Source organism: Crocodylus siamensis, chromosome 7, assembly GCF_052110815.1.
Source record: "Crocodylus siamensis isolate JL-2025a chromosome 7, ASM5211081v1, whole genome shotgun sequence".
Classification (NCBI taxonomy): Eukaryota; Metazoa; Chordata; order Crocodylia; family Crocodylidae; genus Crocodylus; species Crocodylus siamensis.
This window is the reverse complement of record NC_143401.1, coordinates 65,078,028-65,098,156: the sequence shown is the minus strand read 5'-3', so window position 1 is coordinate 65,098,156 and position 20,129 is coordinate 65,078,028. Positions and strand designations below refer to the sequence as shown.

Genomic DNA, 20,129 nt, shown 5'->3' with positions numbered 1-20,129 from the left:
ACTATTGTCCCCATACTTTGCATAAAGTACCTTTTGGGGTTTTCCCTGCCATTGGGGAATGCCTAACATTACAGCAAAATCATGGTCTCAGTCTGCTGGCTGTTCGATATACTTTTCAGCTTAGCCACCTGTAGATGCTTACTCTGCAGACCTACCATCTCTTTTTGTTAAAATTGTTCCCAAACCTAAGTGCTGTTCATTAATCGAGACCATTGCCCCATTTCTATATCTCTCATCCCATCATTTTAAAGTGCTTAATTCATTGGTTACCACAGTTTACACATGTAAGACATCTTGTCTTTTATACCATGTATGAAATTATCATATTAGCAATAATAATGACCAATTTTTAAATTATTGGCTGTTAAATGTGCATTTTCAATATTGGTGGTAATTTGACTTGACTTACTGCTTCTTCCTTCTATTTTAATGGCTTTGTGCAGTACACTTACTAGCTTATTAACCCTTAAATCTAGCCCTTCAATAACTACACAGCTCCATATAGACATTCCCTGTTCCTCCCATTAAGATTTCTATGATCGGGATCAGCAACCTGCACCCCACACACTGGATCCAGTCCATGGAGCTATTTTATCCAGCTTATGGAACTGGGAGCTTCTGTGGCATTTTGGCAGCAAAGGGCTTTACCCAGGCACTGAGGAGAGATGGTGGCAGTGGCAGTGGCTGGTGCGGGGAACAGAAACTGACTGTAGCTGAGTGGCTCTGGCTCCAGCTGGGTTAGAAGCCACCCATGCTAAGTACTATTTAAGCAATCCCTCCACTTTCCCCCCGCTTATAAAATGTTGCTAGCCCCTGACCTTAGACATTTCTTTTATTTGTTATTATTTCTAGAATCTTTAGAGTAGCCAAGCTGTGGCACAGGTACCATAAGTGAAATGGGTAGCCTTTGTGTGGCATGCAGCAGACTGAGGTTGATGACAGGAGCACAGTAGCAGATAGGGAAAGGTGCAGAAAGCAGAGCATAAGATCAAACAGGAAACACAGGACAGAAAGCAGAGCAGAAGCTTTATTAGAGAGCACAGGGCAGGGAAGAGAAAGCTGAGCAGAAAATCAGGTAGAGAAAAGGGATCAGAGTGGCACTTGGGGATGGCGAGGGGCTAATTTGTTACACACCTGTTAAAAAGTTTGTGCCCCACTGGTTTAGCTTTTAGAGGGATTCACCATTATATTGTAAAATTGTTGCGCTGTTGGTTAAAGAAATTCAAAAGATTCAACAAAAGTATATAATAGACTTCAAACAAAGCATGTTACAAGCAATGAAAAAAAATAAGAAATGGAGAATGTAGGCCACAAGGGAGGCCTGAAGCAGTAGGAATTACAAGATACAGTACTGAAATTTGGTGAAAGGTGATAGGATACCCCAAAACATTTGGGCTGTATTCAAGAACATCTTGAGCTATGTGGGATTAGTAGGAAGTGATACACTAGATACAAAAAGCAAATAGAATGGTATGAACTAGCCTGGTGCAATAAGTATGAAAGATCTGTGGGAATGCTGTCAGTCAGTCAGTCCTGAGGCAGCACTGCCTGTTGGGGCATCTTTGCAGTAGCAATAACTTTCCTCCATTCTTCCTGGTCTTTTGCAATCCTTGTAGAATCAGTCCATTTTAATCCCATCCAGTGTCTGACGCTGGTGGTCCAGCACATCCTATGTCTTCCTCCTCCTCTTCGTCTGTCCACAGAACACTGAAGGATGGTATTAGTAAGGGTCTTCTTATTACATGTCCAAACTACTGCATCTTTCTTATGATTGCTAGTTGTCCAATGGCTATCTTGTTTTTACTTCTTTTTCTGATATAGCATCTTCTGTGATGGTTCCTCCAAGGTATTTAAAGTGTGTTTAATGCTGTAAATAGTCTTTAATCAGCAAAAAGGAAAGCATGTGGCACAAAAAGGTTATGCAGGGGCAATGATGCCTGCTTAGTTTGTGAACAGTAGCATAATTGTTTCATAGATCAGCAATATGACTGATTACAGAAGCATGGAATTGGGAACACTGTGGCTAGGAACAGTTAGTGCATCTGTTCCCAGACAAACTGTGCATATTTGTTCTCAAATAAAAACATCCTGGGATTGGCCTGTACGTGCATCACCCTTTGAATTGGGGTTTAGAGAGCAGCTAAATGCACTGCCACTTTTCTGCCATTGATTCAATATAGGTTTCCCTCAATTTATGCAGGTGCATTGAGCCCTGAACCCCCTGGTTCTCTGCTGGTCCCCACTCACCCCAGCTCCTGCTGCAGCTGTCCCGGGGGTGGCCGATGCCAGCTCCCTGCAGCCGCTGGGCTGCACCGGACCCTCGTGAAGGCAGCTGGTGTCGGCTGCTCCCGGGGCTGCTCCAGCATGGGCTGGGTTGAGTGCAGACAAGCAGAGCCCTGGGCGGTGCAGGGGTGAGTGCCCTTCTCCAGGAATGTATGTACCGCATAAATCGAGGGAAACCTGTAATATAATCAGGGACAGATCCAGGGGCCGATTCACTGATAAACTTGTATCCCCTCCCTCACTTTTTGATTCCTGCTCCACCACAAATTTAAATCCAATTGCTTGACAGTGGCAGCAGCATTTCTACTGAGGCAGCAGTGAGGGAGTGTCATGACGTCATGGTTTATAATCTTCCTCAGCTCCTCATTCCACAGGTATTAACAATCCTCTCTTCTTTTTAATGGTCCTGCTGTTCCAACAATCAAGCTAGCCTGTGCTCTCTCATTAGCTGCTCCTGGTAAGGAAGCTCCTATTTCACATCCCTGCAGGCTGTTTGTAACTCATCCCAAGGAAGGTTCTATTGCAGGGGTTGGCAGCCGTTTTGGACAGAGTCCCCAAAACACCTAACCTTGACTTGTAAGATGTTGGCGTGCCAGGAGTGGACAGCAAGGGAGCCACAAAGGGTCCAATCCTTATTGTGGCAGTGCAGCCCCAACCCCTTCCCCACGATCCACCCTAGGGTTGCCAACCCTCCAGGATTGCCCTGGAGTCTCCAGGAATTAGATAAAAATCTCTAGGAGACTGCTGAGAGTCACCTGGGAGATAAATGATAGGGCATTCATTAAAATATATATTGCATGTTGAATGCAATTTATATAGTATTCCAGTGGGTTTTGAAAATGTAATACTAATGTGCATTTGCTTTCCTGAGGTAATGACTCATGAACGCCATAAACCTCCCAGAATAGTTTCAAACAGAGTCGGTAACCCTTATCCCCCCGAGGTGCGTGTGCCAAGCAAAATGCCTTCACACACCATGCTCTGGCACCTGGCGTGCAGGGGGTTGCCCCATTCTATTGGGCTGGGCTTGAATCTTAACCTGTGTGATGCAGCCCTAGGCCGAATTTATTTTTAACTGGAGAAAAACAGGGGTTGTATTAAATGGGCTGATACCGCCAGCCATCTGCCCCCCCTTGTCAAAATCCTGCAGCTGCCCACAGGTGCAATCCTGGGACAGCCGCTCAGACACACTTTGCCACGTCCTGGAATAAATCACAGGTGCTTCTTTTACAGCAGCAGTCTCCCTTTGCGTGAAGAAGGGTGTTTGTACCCCAAAGCTTGCAAAGAACTCCCCCCCCGCAACAATTTTGTTGGTCTATTAACGATATCACACCTACCCGAAGGACCCTGCCTGCGCTAATCTCCTGCACCCGCCCCTGGCTGCGAGCCTGCACTTGCGCTGCGGGGGCGTGGTTTAGCCCGGGCACGTGCCAGGCCGGGCTGCGGCCTCAAGGGGTGCGCGAGGTGGCAGGGAGCAGGTATCCAGGCCGGAGCCGTATTGGTCTGGAGGAAAGGGCAATCAGGTCTGGTAGCAGAGATGTTATCTTTTATTAGACCAACAAGAATTTTGCAAAAAACAAAAACAAACCCCAAAATCTTTTTTTTTTTTCAATTCGGGAGCCGTGTTGGTCTGAGACAAAAAGAAACGCAAAACTCGAGACCTTTTGCTTCCGAGATGATACCGTCTCGAGCTTTGCGTTTGTTTCTGGGAGACACGAAGACACCGCCCCGGCCCGGCCCCCGGCCCCGCCCTATGAGCGCCCAGGGGCGGGGCCGCCCGCTCTGCGCGGCCCGCGGATTGGCTGCGCGGGTGGCCTGACGGGCCCCTCCCCGCCCCGGGAGCTGCCTGACAGCGCCTTGCCGGCCGGGCCTCGCCGTGCCGCGCAGGTCCGGCCGCGCCGCGCGGGCCCGGGGGCTGCGGGGCGGGCTCTGGGGACCCGCGGCTTCCCCGCCGGGGGCTGTTCCCGCCTCGCTGGACAGCGGGAGCGGCCCTGAGCCGAGCCTGCCTTGTTGCCTTCGGAGAAGCAGCCCGGGGGGATGTGCTGCGGGGGGAGAGGGGCAGCATTTCAAGGGGAAGCAGGCAGCGTCTGGTCTCCCCAGGTGGTAGCTGGGCGCTGGTGCTGGCAGTGCTCGGGGCTCAGTGCTCACAGCCCTTCAAGGAGGCAGTGACAGGAGGGGTGCTGTCTCAGCCAGGCCCTCCTTGTGCCGCGCTTGGGGCCTCTCGAGAAGCAGTGCTGAGGGGGTTTTTTGATTTCCCCCTCACCTGGCACAAATCCTTGTCCTTCTACTAAAGATTCCTGTTTTTTCCTAGCCGTGGGTGACGAGAGCCGTGTTCTCCACAGAGCAGAGATGCGGCTCCTCCTGTACGTCACCTGCTGCATCCACGCGGCACTAAGTTCGGAAGACTTGGTCAGGAGAAGAAGAAATGTGGACCCCGAGGCAACGATGAATATTGTAAGTGCTGCCTTGCGCGTGACATTTGGCTCCGTAGAGGAGCTTACAGTTGACATTTGTTAGCTGGGGGGGACTAGAGGCCTCACGTGCTGCATAGAGAATTGGCTTGTGCTTGGCAGATCCTGTGGGTAACTGTTGGCTTTTGAAACAAGGCTTTCTTTAACTCAAGAAAAAAGTATTTTGCCTCTGATTTTTGGACTGAGCTGTAATTCATCCAGACTTAAAAGTAGAGCAGAGGGAAACTGCCTAATGCACTTGTCTACTTTACCGAAACCTAACGTGCCTGACCCAAAGTAGGAAGGCTGGAGTTCTCAGCAGCACCATTCTGTTTCCACCTCCCTCTTTGATGGAGGATGACTTTGAGAGGGAGCAAATCCAGAAGTAGCCTGGAAGCATATTCTGTGGCCTATATACTGATTTATGCCTTATTTGGTTTTTACCCTTTAATTACACTGCATGTTAGTTGCCCTTTTTTTCCATGCCTCCCTCTTGATGCCCCTCCTCCTCCTTTCTTGTTTTAATTATTTCATAGCAGTGACACCTGGAGGACCAAGCAGACACAGGGTGTGCTAACCACTGTTTATTCTTCACTTTATTTTTTTGCATATTAATCTTTCCCTCTGTAGTTTTCTCTTCTTGTTCCTTTATGTCTGTGGTTGATCTCTCACATGCTTGAGTTCCTGTTTACTGTGGCCCTGCTTGTATTTGTGAAAAATCCTTGTTGATTTGGGTATGTTTCTCCTGACAGCAGCTCCGTTCTCACCTGCTGGCATTCTTTTTTTCCCTTCTCTTTTAACATCCAAGTTGCCAGGCAAATATATGCTACTGTTAAATTCTAATACAGAGTTACAGGCTCTACTCTAGACTGTATTGATTGTTGTGTACATATTAACAGTGGAGTCCTGCCAAAAAAGTTTAGTTGCCATTGAGACAAGGCGTACATTTCTAAAAATCAGCTAAGCTCAATTTTCAGAATTGAAAAAGAAACTTAACTACTGACTTTCAGTGAAACACAGGGGGGTTTCTTTACATGATTTAGTTGCTTTAGAAACACTTCTCCAACAGGAATGAAAATATGAGTAAGGATTATGAGAACAGCATGCAGTGCAGTAAAGGATTATGAGAACAGCATGCAGTGCAGTAAAGTAAAGCTTCAGGGCACATCTCTCCCACTCACTATAAGCGCATGACCAACTGTAGAATACCAGCTGGTTTTAACCACTGCTAAAAAGGAATATGCCAGGTGTTGTGCAAGATAATTAAAGGGCAGGGTTCCTATTCTCAGTAATCTAGTCTTGGACATGATGCAAAAAATCAAGTTAGTAAAAATGGTAGGGAGAAAAAGGATGAAGCTATTAATAAGGTTGTGCACTTGCATGTTTTAGGTGTTTGCAGGCTTCCATGGATCTTCTTAATGAACATTTTTTTGAGACTTACAAACTGACTTATAGCCCATGGAATACAATTAAGTTTTTGAAAGAGATTTAGGTGAAGTGGTATCTAAAGTTGTAGAATGAAACAATATCTGCAACTTAAGCATGTGAAAGTTACATACTTTGATAACTTCATCATGTATAAATAAAAAAAATTGCAACATTTTGTTTTCAACTTGCTCTGTTGTGGTACTTGACAGTATATTCATTGCAGTTCTGGTGATGCTCCAGCTATAGGGACAAAGGTCAGGCCTCTAATGTTTTAGAAAGCTCGTCCTCAGAAGAGACATGAATTCACACACACAGAAGTTTATGGCTGGAAGGGATCTTGTGAGATCATCCTTTATCTGTCACCGAGGCTGTGCTGCAGAGATGCAGTGTGCACTTCTCCCCTACCCTGTTGCCCTGGTTTTGCTTTCCCTACTCTATTTTTTGCATTGTCTTCTCTAGTTATGAATTGGCAAACAAATTTATATATCCCCATTGTCTGTCTATCTTTCTACCTGGGGAGAGAGATTACCAGCTGTAACAGTTCATGGCAGATGTGTGTTAGATTTTGGAGCTTCCTGTGCCAGGGTGGAATATTAACATCTTCCTTATCCCTTTTTCAAAGGCACTAAGTTTGGTCAGGTGCCAAGTTCCTATTGAAAGCCTGTGGAAGTTAAGTGCTTTCTTGTAGTTTGTGCCTTTTTGAAATGCATACAGCAGTGAACACAACTTCTCCAGTGATTCTCAACCAGGGTGCCTCTGTCAAGTGTGCAAACATGATTCACAAGATAAAGCTAGAGATTTCAAACAGGAATCTACAGTGTTAAAAACATTCTGATCTGCTGGGGTCTTTCTAAAACACTTTGCAACAGAAAATTGCGCTATTATTTTTCTGTAGTCAAAAAATGAGTGGAAACTTAGCTGGGATTGTCTGAAGGGTGCCTTGAGTCTAACAAGGAGTAGCTTGCATCTGAAAAGATTGAGAATCACTGATCTAGATTTTTCTATGCTTGACTTTCTACTGCCATGCTCCTATTAAAAATAATGTAGATGCTGCACTGCCATATCACTTGCCGATTATTCAAAAAACAGTAACGAGTTTAAAACTGTTAAGAATTTGAATCAATTTTTTTCTCTGTCCACAGAGTGAAATTGTTACCTTTAGAGGATACCCCAGTGAGGAATATGACGTAATGACTGATGATGGATATATCTTAAGCATTAACAGAATTCCCCATGGGAGAGGAAAATATGGAAGGAAAGAGGGTAAGACAGATTTCTGTTTGAGGGCAGGGGGAGGAAAATCTTGAAAAAGACTGCTAATTATTCAGTTTTGAGTCATATAAGGTGGCTGAAAGTAAAATGTAAGTAAGTATTGGCAGTTACTTACAGATGAAAATTACAGCATAGAGATAGGTAGAAAATGTTGACATTCCCATATTGCAGAAATTCCTCATTTACTTTGAAATATTTTATTTATTGAGATAACCATTTCTCTCTTTCTTTGCTTTTTCCCTCCTTTTTTGCTAAAAGAAACATTTGAGGTTTTTTAAAACTCACCGTACTTTCTAACAGGAGATTTTTTTTAACATTTCATTCTTTTAAAGTCAAATTTTTATTTTCCAGGATACTGACCAGTGCTTAGAAGTAGTGACAGGTTTTTTTTTTATTATTCCTGTTTGGATGAAGAATAATTAAAGCTTGAGGGGTGTACTAATTCCCCTCCCTACCCTCAAAAAAATTGCTTCACATTCTGTATGAAGATGGGAATTTAGAATAGTAGTTGGATAGTTTTTTTTAAGCTCTGGCAGTCTATTCTACTTGCCCCTTGTAGTAAATTTTGATAAGCCAAAATAAAATGATACACCACATTTACCCAAAGACAACTTTGACTTTAAGGTAAGCTCCCAATAATTAGATTCTAGACATAGAATATATATGCATTTGTTATAATTTTCCATGAATAGAATTGTTCCCTTGCCACTACAGTAGCAAAGGGGCTCATGGTGGCGGGCAGATGGCAGGGGAGTCAAGTGCCTGGCCCCGCTACTGTGGTGCCTCTACCTCTACTGTCTGAACCCCTCCCCCTGCCATTTACCCCTTCTAGGTGCCTATGCCCTCCCATGGACTTGCTTCTGCTACTTTGACCTCCCCCTGCCTGCATGTCTGCACCCCCTGGTGCCTGCCACCCTCTGCTGCCTGCCTGTACCTGCTTGGCCCCTGTGCTGCCTGCCCCTGCTGCCTCCCTCAAGTCCTGCTGCCACTGTTTACCTTCCCATCACAGATCTACTCCAGCTCTAGCCCTGAGCATGGACCACAGAGCATATGCTGGCTCCAGCCCCAACTCAGCCTCACAACAGCAGTTGAGGTTGTGGCAGCTCTTTCCCCAGAGAGCAGCAGCCTGGGCTCATAGTTAGAGGCATAGCTGCTGCCTGCCCCCTGCTTGTATTTGAATTCAAGGGAAGGGGCCTTTTTTCCAATGCTGAATGGGAGAAAAAGCTTTGTCTTAGATTTAAGTAAATACTGTACTCGGCTGTACTCAGTAAATTACTGTAGCACCATAGTCACAATTCTGAATGAATTTAGCAACATAGATGGATGTAATATATAATACAAAGCAAGATGTCCATTGGATGTTGGAGTCCTCACACAAAGGACTTTTCTTTTTTTCTTTTTTTTTCTTTTTCTTTAAAGAAGGGGCTTGAAGGAAATGGAGAGTGGCACATGTTATGGAGAAGCTATTTCAAGATGTATGGGGTAGAATGAAAGAAGGTATAAAATTATGTGGGAGTAAGGGAGTGTTCAGGGCAATAGGCTTGTGGAAAAATGCAAGGAGTTGGAAGGTATTTAGGAAGAAGTGTGAGCAAAGGTCTTGGCAATATTTATGGAATATTTTGAATAGAAGTCTGAAATGTATGGAGGAAGAAAAACACAACGCTCTGACCTATTACATTACTACATTGTGGAGACTAATAGGGCTGTTTATCTGAAGCAGAATATTGGGTTCAGCCAGCATCAGGGGATACTAAGTATCACGTAGACAAGTCCATATACTGTTGCACATGTGCATGTTCTGGCTGTTTCCTTGAAAACTGCATGTATATCAGAAGACTGAATTGGGATCTGTTATACTTAAAAATCTGAAGATGTGATGCATATACTTGCATCATTCTGTGGGAAAAGAATGATTATATCTTAAAACATTTAAAATTATTTTATGTCGTATGTTGGAGCTTATTTCATCACAGAAGCCCCCCCAACAACGTTTGAGTAAATTCCTTTCTGACCTTGATAGCTGATTTGATATCTTAAGAATATTTTCAGTATCAAAAAGGATAAGTTTACAAAGTTCAATGCATGAAGCAAGTTAATATTATTACTTGTACTTTAAAAATTCTGAGAAGTCCACAGAAAGAGTTAGAACTCTGTTTGTGCAGGGTCCCTGTACTGAATCTTTGAGTGTAAGCAAATGTTTACATTGCTGATATAAGCACATAGTTTCCTGGGGGAGTGATTGATTTTTCCCTTGACCCTCTGTGTCCATCCCAAGTTCATGGCTTGTAAAACTACTTGATTTTAAAAACAAGGATTACCAAACAACTCTAGGGGAATATTGTTTCCTATTGAAAGAATGAGGACTTCAAAGTTCATGTTGATTTTTAAAACCTTCTAGACACGGTATCTTTTCCCTGACAGATACCAGTGTGTGCTTACTGCATATGTACATATATTTCATAATATTTGCCATTGCAATCTGCTTAATATGAATGGGATTAATTGCAGTTATTAAGTGTGCACTTTAAAAAAAAAAAAAAAAAAAAAAAAAAAGATCCACAAAAATATATAGTTCTGCCTCTGCAAAAGTTGTAGGAAACTTTGGTGAGCACTGGCTTTCCACATGTTAACGAGAACTAAAAATCCAAAGGACCGTAGGTGAAAGGAGACTTAAAATAAAGTGGCCTTCCCCATCCTTTGTTTCTACCTGCTATAATGACTTGTGGTTCTAAATTCTGATTCTGTTTTCCAAGAGGGACAAGTCTGTGAAACCTGCTAGTAAATGGTTCTGTTAGCCAATTAAGAGTTTTCTTTATTCATTTATTTGCACCATTTCCCTTTTAAAATATCTTGGTTTGCCCATTTCCTAAAAATGAGATCAATTTCAATTCTACTTCATGAGATTTAAGTTAGACACTCACAAGTTGTTTTATATGCAAAACATTAAACAGGGAATGAGAGCAAAATGTATATGAAGAGAAGATTATTCTGAAATAACAGTCCTTTATATTAAAAATAAAGGTAGCCATAATATTGAAATGCTGCTCATTGGGAGCTGTTACTGGTTCTATTGGCTTTGATGGACTCAGGATTTCTCTCTGTGTTTTTATCTAAAACTGATGTATATATCTTTCATGGATTGGGGTATAATGTCTGTTTTGTATTGTTTCCATGTCAGTAATGAATGTTTGGAGTTTTCAAACCTATTTGACATGCCAAGAAACTTGTAAAATGACAGTCTTGCTGCACTAGATTGCCATAGCCAAAAACTAAATGATAGAGGTTTGAATAAACATCTTATATAGTTTTAATGGTTGTCTTTTCACTCTGACATGAGAAAGAGGCTTTAGAAAGTTTTTTGATATTTTAGTGTTCCTGCCATCTTATTTTGTTGGAAGATATAATTCATCCGCAGATAACACCAAATTATGGCGTAAAGTAAACACACTGGTGGGCAGGGAATGAATCCAGGCAGACTTGGACAGGTTGGAGAAGTGGGCAGAACAGAATAAGATGCAATTCAAGAAGGACAAATGCAAAGTGGTGCACCTAGGGAGAAGGAATCACCAACATACTTACAGGCTGGAAGATGACCCTCTCAGTAGCACTGTAGCAGAAAGGGATCTTGGGGTCACAGTTGACTCCAGGATGAACATTGGTCATTAGTGTGATGAAGTGATCAGTAAAGCTAACTGCAGTTTATCATGCATTAGCAGGTGCATCACAAACAGGTCCAGGGAGGCAGTGGCAATGTGTTGGGGGGTGCATGGGGGTACACGTGCACCCCCTGAGAGTGCTGGTGCACCTCCAGACAGGCCGTGCTCCCCACTTGGGCAACAGGCACGGGGGGCAGGTGAGAGCGCTGGTTTCCGCCCATGTGAGTGCTAGCCAGGGAGTGGGAGCGCTGGATGAAGCGCTGCGGTCACTTCTGGGAGCGCCGCAGCCACTTCCTGGTTGGTGTGATCGCCTGCAGGGGGACCCCTTTCCCCTGTTGGCGAGATTGATTGTGGGGGGACCCCCCCAACCCTGGTTGCTGACTAAGGTGGCACCAGTCACTGATGCAGGGAGGTGATACTTCCCCTCTATGCAGCACTGGTGAGGTTGCAGCTGGAGTACTGTGTCCAGTTTTGGGCAGCGTACTTCAAGAGGGATGTGTATAACTTTGAAAGGGTCTGGAGGAGGGCCACTTGTATGGTTAGGGGCCTGTAGGTAAGGCCTTACAAGGAGAGACTGAGGGACCTGAATCTCTTTAGCCTCTGCAAGAGAAGGCTGAGAGGTGATCCTGTGGCTGCCTACAAATTCATCTGGGGGGGTGGGGACAGCAAGGGATAGGAGAAGCTCTGTTTACCAGGGCACCCCTTGGAGTAACCCCTTGAAGTAATGGCCTCAGACTGACAGAGAGCAGATTTAGGTTAGACATCAGGAAGAACTTCTTTATGGTAAGCGTTGCCAGAATCTGGAATGGGCTTCCTGGGGAGGTGGTGCTCTCCCCTACCTCGGGTGTCTTCAAGAGGAGACTGGACAAGCACCTGGCTGGGGTCATCTGACTGCAGCACTCTTTCCTGCCCGGGGCAGGGGGTCAGACTCAATGATCTGCTGAGGCCCCTTCTGACCCTAATATCTATGAATCATGCAAAACCTTTGCCTCCTTTCTCCACCTCCCCTTCCACATGATAAAGGCAGAGGAGGAAGCAGAGTATGGTTCAAAGCTGAGGTTTTCAGAGCTAACCTCACCCTTCCTGTACAGGGTAATTACTTAAGTGCAAAGAGGAAATGAAAGAAAACTGTGACTAGAAATGTAATTCTGTCTCGTTACTAAAGGAATAAAACATTTTCCCCTATTCACTTGGGACACAGTGAATGAACTGTGTAGCCTGAAGGAGTGCAACAAAAACAGAGGAGTTTGCTATTTTGTATTTAGTCAAAGAATTATTTTTGCAAAACAATATGAAACCACAGCCAGGCACTAACATAAATAAATGTTTGTAAAGCAACATGGTATGGTTAAAACAACAGGCTAAAAGCTGCCAAAAATTCCTGAATGTTAATAATCCAGATTGTTGGTATCCACAACATGTGGCTGTGCATGTGCCCTGGGATCCTGGTGTTTCAGTTTAAAAACAAAAGATAAGCTGCTTGTGATTTGACTGCTTCTGCTAATAGCTCTAAATCACCAATAGAGAAAATATTGCTTGGGTATTATTGTGCTTAATATTGCAATGCATTAACATGTGATTGAAATAAACTAATTGTGGCTAATCTATGGCTTTATCATAAAATGATCTTGTATCGGTTTTGTGTTGGTAAGGGGAAAAAAAATCCCTTTTTTTGATATTCCAGAAAAGAAGTTGGTGTCTGTTGCCTAAGGTGTCCCAAAATTTGGGCATCTTTGGAAGTTCTGAAGTTCATGTTCCTGCCAATGCATTTTGTGAAAGATTAGAGACTGAATTTGTTCTCATCTAGAGAACAGGAATCTCTGTTTTTATAGTATTATTTTGCTTTGACTGGGGAGAGGGATGGAAGAAGAGGGCTTCCTAGACTTAAAGATAGATTTAAAATTTATTGAGGCCCTAGGCAAACAGAAAATTGAAGCCTCTCACCAGGTGAGGGCAGGTTCCCTCTGCAGCCACTAGGGGGCTGCAGTTGGGCTCTCCCGGTCTCCTTAGCACACCCAGGGTGAGCCAGAGAGTGTGAGCGCCGTGGAAGTGAAGGCAGCTCTCGCCCTGCCCCGGCTCAGCTCCTCTGCCCGGTGGGTGTTGTGCAGCCGGGGCTGTGGCCCCCCAGCACTGCGGGACGGGACAGGGCTGGGACTGGGGCTGAGCTGGGGAGAATGGGCTCTACACTGCTCTCAGCTGCCTGCTCGCCCCTCTGCCAACCCCAGCAGGGTAGGGCTGTCCCTTCCCATCCTGTCCCAATGGTGCTGGTGCTGGCAGCTGTCTGTAGATTCATAGATGCTAGGGTCGGAAGGGACCTCAATAGATCATCGAGTCCGACCCCCTGCATAAGCAGGAAAGAGTGCTGGGCCTACATTACCCCAGCTAGATACACATCCAACCTTCTCTTGAATACCCCCAGGGTAGGGGAGAGCACCACCTCCCTTGGGAGCCCGTTCCAGACCTTGGCCACTCGAACTGTGAAGAAGTTCCTCCTAATATCCAATCTAAATCTGCTCTCCTCTAGCTTGTGGCCATTATTTCTTGTAACCCCCAGGGGCGCCTTGGTGAATAAATACTCACCAATTCCCTTCTGTGCCCCCCTGACGAACTTATAGGCAGCCACCAGGTCGCCTCTCAACCTTCTCTTGCGGAGGCTGAAAAGGTCCAGTTTCTCTAATCTCTCCTCGTAGGGCTTGGCCTGCAGGCCCTTAACCATACGAGTGGCCCTTCTCTGGACCCTCTCCAGGTTATCCGCATCCTTCTTGAAGTGCGGCGCCCAGAATTGCACGCAGTACTCCAGCTGCGGTCTGACCAGCGCCCGATAGAGGGGAAGTATCACCTCCTTGGACCTATTTGTCATGCATCTGCTGATGCACGATAAAGTGCCATTGGCTTTTCTGATGGTTTCGTCACACTGCCAACTCATGTTCATCTTGGAGTCCACTAGGACTCCAAGATCCCTTTCCACTTCTGTGCCACCCAGCAGGTCATTTCCTAGGCTGTAGGTGTGCTGGACATTTTTCCTCCCTAGATGCAGCACTTTGCATTTCTCCTTGTTGAACTGCATTCTGTTGTTTTCTGCCCACTTGTCTAACCTGTCCAGGTCTGCTTGCAGCTGTTCCCTGCCCTCCGGCGTGTCCACTTCGCCCCATAGCTTAGTGTCATCTGCAAACTTGGACAGAGTACATTTCACCCCCTCGTCCAAGTCGCTGATGAAGACATTAAAGAGTATCGGTCCAAGCACCGAGCCCTGCGGGACCCCACTGCCCACACTCTTCCAGGTCGAAACCGACCCATCCACCACAACTCTCTGGGTGCGACCCTCCAGCCAATTCTCCACCCACCGGATTGTGCAGTAATCCAAGTCACAGCCCCTTAACTTGTTCACCAGTATGGGGTGGGATACCGTATCAAAGGCCTTCCTGAAGTCCAAGTATACGACATCCACCCCTCCTCCTGCGTCGAGGCGTTTTGTGACCTGGTCATAAAAAGAGACTAGATTGGTCAGGCACGATCTACCTGCCATGAACCCGTGCTGGTTTCCCCTCAGCATAATTTGTCCTGCCGGGCTCTCACAAATGTGAGCCTTGATGATTTTCTCAAAGATTTTGCCAAGGATGGAGGTGAGACTGACTGGCCTATAGTTACCCGGGTGCTCCTTCCTCCCCTTCTTGAAAATGGGAACCACATTGGCCCTTTTCCAGTCCTCCGGGACTTGACCCGTGCGCCACGAGCATTCAAATATTCCCGCCAGTGGCTCTGCAATGATGTCGGCCAGTGCCTTCAGTACCCTCGGATGGAGCTCATCCGGGCCTGCCGACTTAAAGGCATCCAGTTCTTCCAAGTGACCCTGCACCACCTCAGGGTCCACTCATGGAAGTCTGGTGCCTTGCTGCTGCCTCCCTACACTCCCAGTGAGAGACTTGTCATGCCTCTCGCTTAGGAACACTGAGGCGAAGAACTCGTTGAGGAGTTCAGCCTTGTCCCCTCTGTCCGTCACCAATTGTTTCTGCCCATTTAGCAGGGGTCCTATTCCTCCCTGGGCCTTCCTTTTACTCCCTATATATCTAAAAAACAATTTCTTATTGTCTTTTACTTGGGTTGCCATCCTCAGCTCCATGGTAGCTTTGGCCTGTCTAACTGCCTCCCTACAAGCACGAGCAGAAGAGGTATATTCCTCTTTGGTGATCTCTCCCTGTTTCCACTTTTCATCAAACAAATGATGGCAGAGAGCAGGAGTGGGATCGGGGTGGCCCCATGGGGGCTCCTGGCAACAGACAGCCCCAGGAAGCTGCCACCACACACATGGAGCCCTGCGCCCGCCTCCTATCCTCTGGCCCTGGCTCGGTGGGAGAGGAGGAGTCATGCGCTGTCTGCCCTTGATGCCGGTGGCCAGGATGCCTGCCTAGGCCATGTTGGCCTTGGCGCCCTGATTAGCAGGGGCCCCTGGGCTCGTGCATTAATCTGCCCTTTCCCAGACTTATGAATGTCCTAAACCCTCCTAACCTGGACTGATGCTTGGATTGAGGGAACCAAGGTTCTGGCCTCATAAAATTTCTTCTGGCAGCTTTCTGCCCATGGCTTGTGCTGGGGATTTGATCTTGGAGGGGAGCTGACTAAAGATAATGATGTGGTTTGACATCCCAACCTGCAAACTAATCCCTGTAGTGCACCTGTGGGAATGCCTTTGAGAATCTTGTGGGAAAGGGAGCAGAGATAATAAGGAGGAACATGTCTCCAGAGCTGGGCGGCTTATTTCCAACCAATTATAAACAAAAAGCAATTGGAACCAGTGGCCTTCTATGGCTTTGCCATACCTCCTCCTGGATTTTTGCTTGTTTTGAACCTGCCATGTCATTTGTGAATTATTAGGTGTCTTTTGCTCTAAACAAGCAACAAACATAGGGTTGATTTTAATCATACAGTGCTTTAAACCTTTATAAGTTGTGGAAGATTTTAGTACATGATTTCAAGACACAGCAAGCACCATTGAAAACTGCTAATTTGAGGTTTGAGCTGCATCTGAAAGAAATGTTGAATGCTCCCTTGACTTTATGTCAGGAGTACAGTGCCAGATGGACCTGACCCTGTGGTTTTAAATTGTGAACTGTGTTTTATTTTTCAGGTCCAAAGCCAGTTGTATTTTTGCAACATGGTTTGCTTGCAGATGGCAGTAACTGGATCACAAACTTGGACTACAACAGTCTGGGCTTTATGCTAGCAGATGCTGGCTTTGATGTTTGGTTGGGGAACAGCAGAGGAAACACCTGGTCCAGAAAGCACAAACACTACACAGTGAATGAAGATGAATTCTGGGTTTTCAGGTAACCTGGTCTGTATAGAAAAACTTAATGATCAGTGTTTTCTTGTAATAAGTAAATGTATAGGCTGTTATTAAGGCCTCCAACTTTCTCTGATGGTACCACTGTCTCAGGCTGGAAATAAGTGAAACAAGATCTGTCTGTAGGAAGTTCTTTTTCTGGCTTTGTGTTGCCAAATATTTAGTAACATGGGGAAATTTAAGTTTGGATAATGGCCTGATCCTGCCTTAATTGAATAGATAAGAAAACTAATTAATTTCAGCAGGGCCAATTCAAATTCTAAGTAAGAGTTTCTAACTATTTAAGGTTCAGAGTTTGTCTTTCTGATTTATGAATTGCAAGTTTTGGTTTATTTTTAGGTGACTAACGTGCATTACATCCGTAACTTTATATAGCCAATCTGTTGTCTTGTCTTTACAGTTATGATGAAATGGCAAAATATGATCTTCCAGCCTCTATAAATTTTATTGAGAAGAAAACTGAGCAGAAGAAAATATATTATGTTGGCCATTCACAGGGCACAACTATGGGTATGTGAAAAGATGTTTTAATTCAAATATATTTGTTCTAAAGGATATAGATTTCCACACATGGATAAATGATGATTAAACATAGTCTTATTAATATAACTACTTCTGCTTGATTGCTGCTTTCATAATTTTTAGGAGTTATAAAAGGTTAGAGTATTTATTTAAAAATCATAGAATTATAGCAAATTAAGATGGAAAGGGAGCTCAGGAGGTCATCTAGTCCAATCCCCTGCTCAAAGCAGGATCATTCCCAACTATATTATCCCAACCAACAGTTTATCTAACCAGGTCTTAAAAACTTCCAAGAATGGAGATTCCACAACCTCTCTGGATAATCTGTTTCAGTGCTTTACAATCCTCCTAGTGAGAGACATTTTCCTAATATCTAGGCTAAATTTTACTTACTGCAACTTGAGACCATTACTTCTTGCTCTACCACCACTGAAAACAGTTTAGCTCCATCCCCTTTGGAACCACCATTCAGCTGGTTGAAGGCTGCTATTAAATCCCCTCTTGGTCTTCTTTTCTCTACACTAAATAAACCCAGTTTCCTCATCCAGGCCATTAACTATGTCACAGGGCAGGGACCCAGGACCAGCCGTGATCTCTGCTGGTGCCCCCTACCGTGCCAAGTTGTCTATCAAGCACCCTTGTTCTCGCCCACCATGTCTTTGATGACAAAAAGTATTATAAGGGAGGCTGCCTTTTGTCCCTTGGACATGGTGCTCTTATTTATCCTGGCCCCTGTTCCTTGTAGATTGATTTGGTGCTCCCCCAGCCTTATGGGCTGTGAGTGGCTCCTACCACCCCTTTATACCATGCCCTAAACTTCTCAGATGTACCGGACGTTGTTGAGTCAAATTACTATTGCCCGCACCCTTGCGCTCGCCCTCCCTGGGGCTTGCCTCTGTGCACTCGCCCTCCCTGGGGCTTCTCGCAAGCACCCTCTGGGCTTCTTGTCGGTGCCCACACTGGTGCTCCTCACAATTGGGGCTCAGGCGGCCTTAGCCGTACCTGGTCCCCAGACCGCCTTCTTGGGTCTATATTCCCTTTCCGGCTCAGGTGGCCTTGGCCTTACCTGGCCCTTAATTCAGATTGTTGTGCCCTTTCTGGCACCTGACTGTTGTGCCCTCACTGGCACCAGGAACCCCCCACACACTACTGGGGAGCTCCTATGAGGCCTCCTTCAACCCCTTATAGCCTCGCCCGGTCCTCCGGCGTAATAATAAAAAAACCATCAGCCAATCGGCCCCAACTCAAACCCAAGCCTTCTGGCTAAAACTCAAACCCTAAGCCCTCTGGCTAATCATCATTTCCATCCCTGCCAGGGGTTCCTCTGCCTAGTGTCCTCACCCATAAGCTGCTCAGGCCATCAGGCTTCTCAACTCCGCCTGCCTCAACAGAGCTCTGACTTCCTCAACCACCAGAGGGGAACTGACTCTGGTCTCAGCCTGGCTGGTTTATATACGCTGGGTCCTGCCCCCTCCTGGTCAGCTGACCCCTGTAGTTGCCCCAGCAACCAACACCTGTCCTTCTATAGGAGCAGGCACTTCACTGCCCTGTGACACACCTCCCCCCTTAAGTTCATAACTCACTGGGGCCACTCTTCATTTTTGCGAGGTGTGGCATCCGCCGATGGTTCTTCTCTTGGCCTTTCATTAGGCATTCAGCAGCTCCCATACTGGAGGCGGAGGTTTTCAGGCACCTCCAACTCGCCTTTTATCCAAGGTGCACGGTGTGGGATTTATTGGGATTTACTCGCCACAGGTAGTCCCCCCACATTAGCCAGCCTTGGTAAATTGCGCCCTTCGCTGGCTATGTTCCTGCCTACTCTCCGCGACTTCTTTTCCCTTTCCACACACCTGGGTCCTTTCTTCCCGGTCAGTTGTAGGGTTCCTGGTCCTTCCCCACCTCTCTGAAGGTCTTGAAGCCTCTCCCAGATCTCCCACTGGTGGCTCAAAGCTCTCTGGGCATCTCCTTCTGTCCAAAATTCTACTTTTCCCTGTCCAGGGGATCTCCCTCCAGGCCCCTTATAGATTTTTACATAGGTCACTTCCCCAGTCTTCTCTTTGATGATCTTTCTTAGGGTCTTCCACATGATCTGTTTAGGGATGCCACTCATATATAATTGTGGTCTTTTCTCAGGCTCTGATCTTCTAGCTGATTGTTCCCTCCTTTTCATCTTGCAGGCCTGGGCCCTGTCTTTCCTTCTGGGCTGCATGGCTCCCCTATTCATGGGGTCTATCTTTGACTCATCTCGCCTTGGACTCGGGACTGTCTGTGCACAGCCCTTGTCCCTTGGATAGGCGGTCTCACTCCTCGAGGGAGTCTTTTCATCCTTTCTGGCTGTCCCTATCTCCGCTAAGTCAGCCACCTCTGGCTGCCCTTGACTAGGCGCTAGCCTTCCTCCCTCGCCTTGCACCAGGGATAATTCCCTCAGCCGGCATTGTAGTTGGTTTATTTCTCATGAGTGGCACTTCTGCCACTGGTCCCATCTCAGGTCCCAGTATTTTAGGATGGCAGACTGGGCCTCCATTTGTACAGCTTCCAATTTCTTGTCCATGGGACTCTCCTCCCTGATGTTCCTCCCCAACTGTTTGTGCTCAACTTCCTCTTTAATACTTGCAGAACTCTTGACCCTAGAAAGTCCCTCTGACTCTCGGTATTGCATAAATCTAAGCCGTGCGTTCTCGATTTGTGCCTCGGCTTGTTTCAGGGATTCCATAAGTGCCTCCCTGTCCTGGAATTCCAGCTTATTGGCTCTCATGTACCCCACGAGTAGAGTCTCAAGAGGCTCCAGCTTTTTCCTTAGTGTATCCGTACTCTTTAGGGTCTGCAGTTCCCGCTTGGCTATTGCTTTCTCCCTTGGCCCCTCGACTTCCTTGAGCTCTCCGATTTCTAGGGCCATCTGGTTATTTTTCTCTTGTAGCCTGTCATTATTAGCTCCCAGCCTCTGCATCTCCTCCCTCAGAGTTTGCATTTCCCCCTGCAGCTGTCCCTTTTCTGCGGTGATGCCTGCATCTCTTGCCTGGCTATCTTTTAGGCAAGTCTTAAGTGACTGTGCCTGTTCTCTAAGGTGGTCTTTTCCTGCCTCCAGGTCCTGTATCCGAGCCATTAACCCCTCATTCTCTTGTTTTCGGGTCTGTAGTTCCCCTTCAAGGGACTGGTATTGGTCGTGTAGCATCTCAT

General features: G+C 46.0%; 1 protein-coding gene across 1 annotated transcript in view; it reads left to right on the top strand.

The window, feature by feature from the left end:
• The first annotated feature begins 4,057 nt into the window (after positions 1-4,057).
• The window catches only part of LOC149859899 (putative lysosomal acid lipase/cholesteryl ester hydrolase), a 30,540-nt gene continuing 14,468 nt past the window's right edge, over positions 4,058-20,129 (top strand). Inside the window, exons 1-5 of the mRNA XM_090057157.1 lie at positions 4,058-4,170; positions 4,595-4,737; positions 7,304-7,424; positions 16,215-16,413; positions 16,831-16,940. Coding sequence (XP_089913283.1) covers positions 4,633-4,737; positions 7,304-7,424; positions 16,215-16,413; positions 16,831-16,940 — 535 coding nt within the window. The 5' untranslated portion in view covers positions 4,058-4,170; positions 4,595-4,632. The remainder of the gene's footprint in view (positions 4,171-4,594; positions 4,738-7,303; positions 7,425-16,214; positions 16,414-16,830; positions 16,941-20,129) is intronic.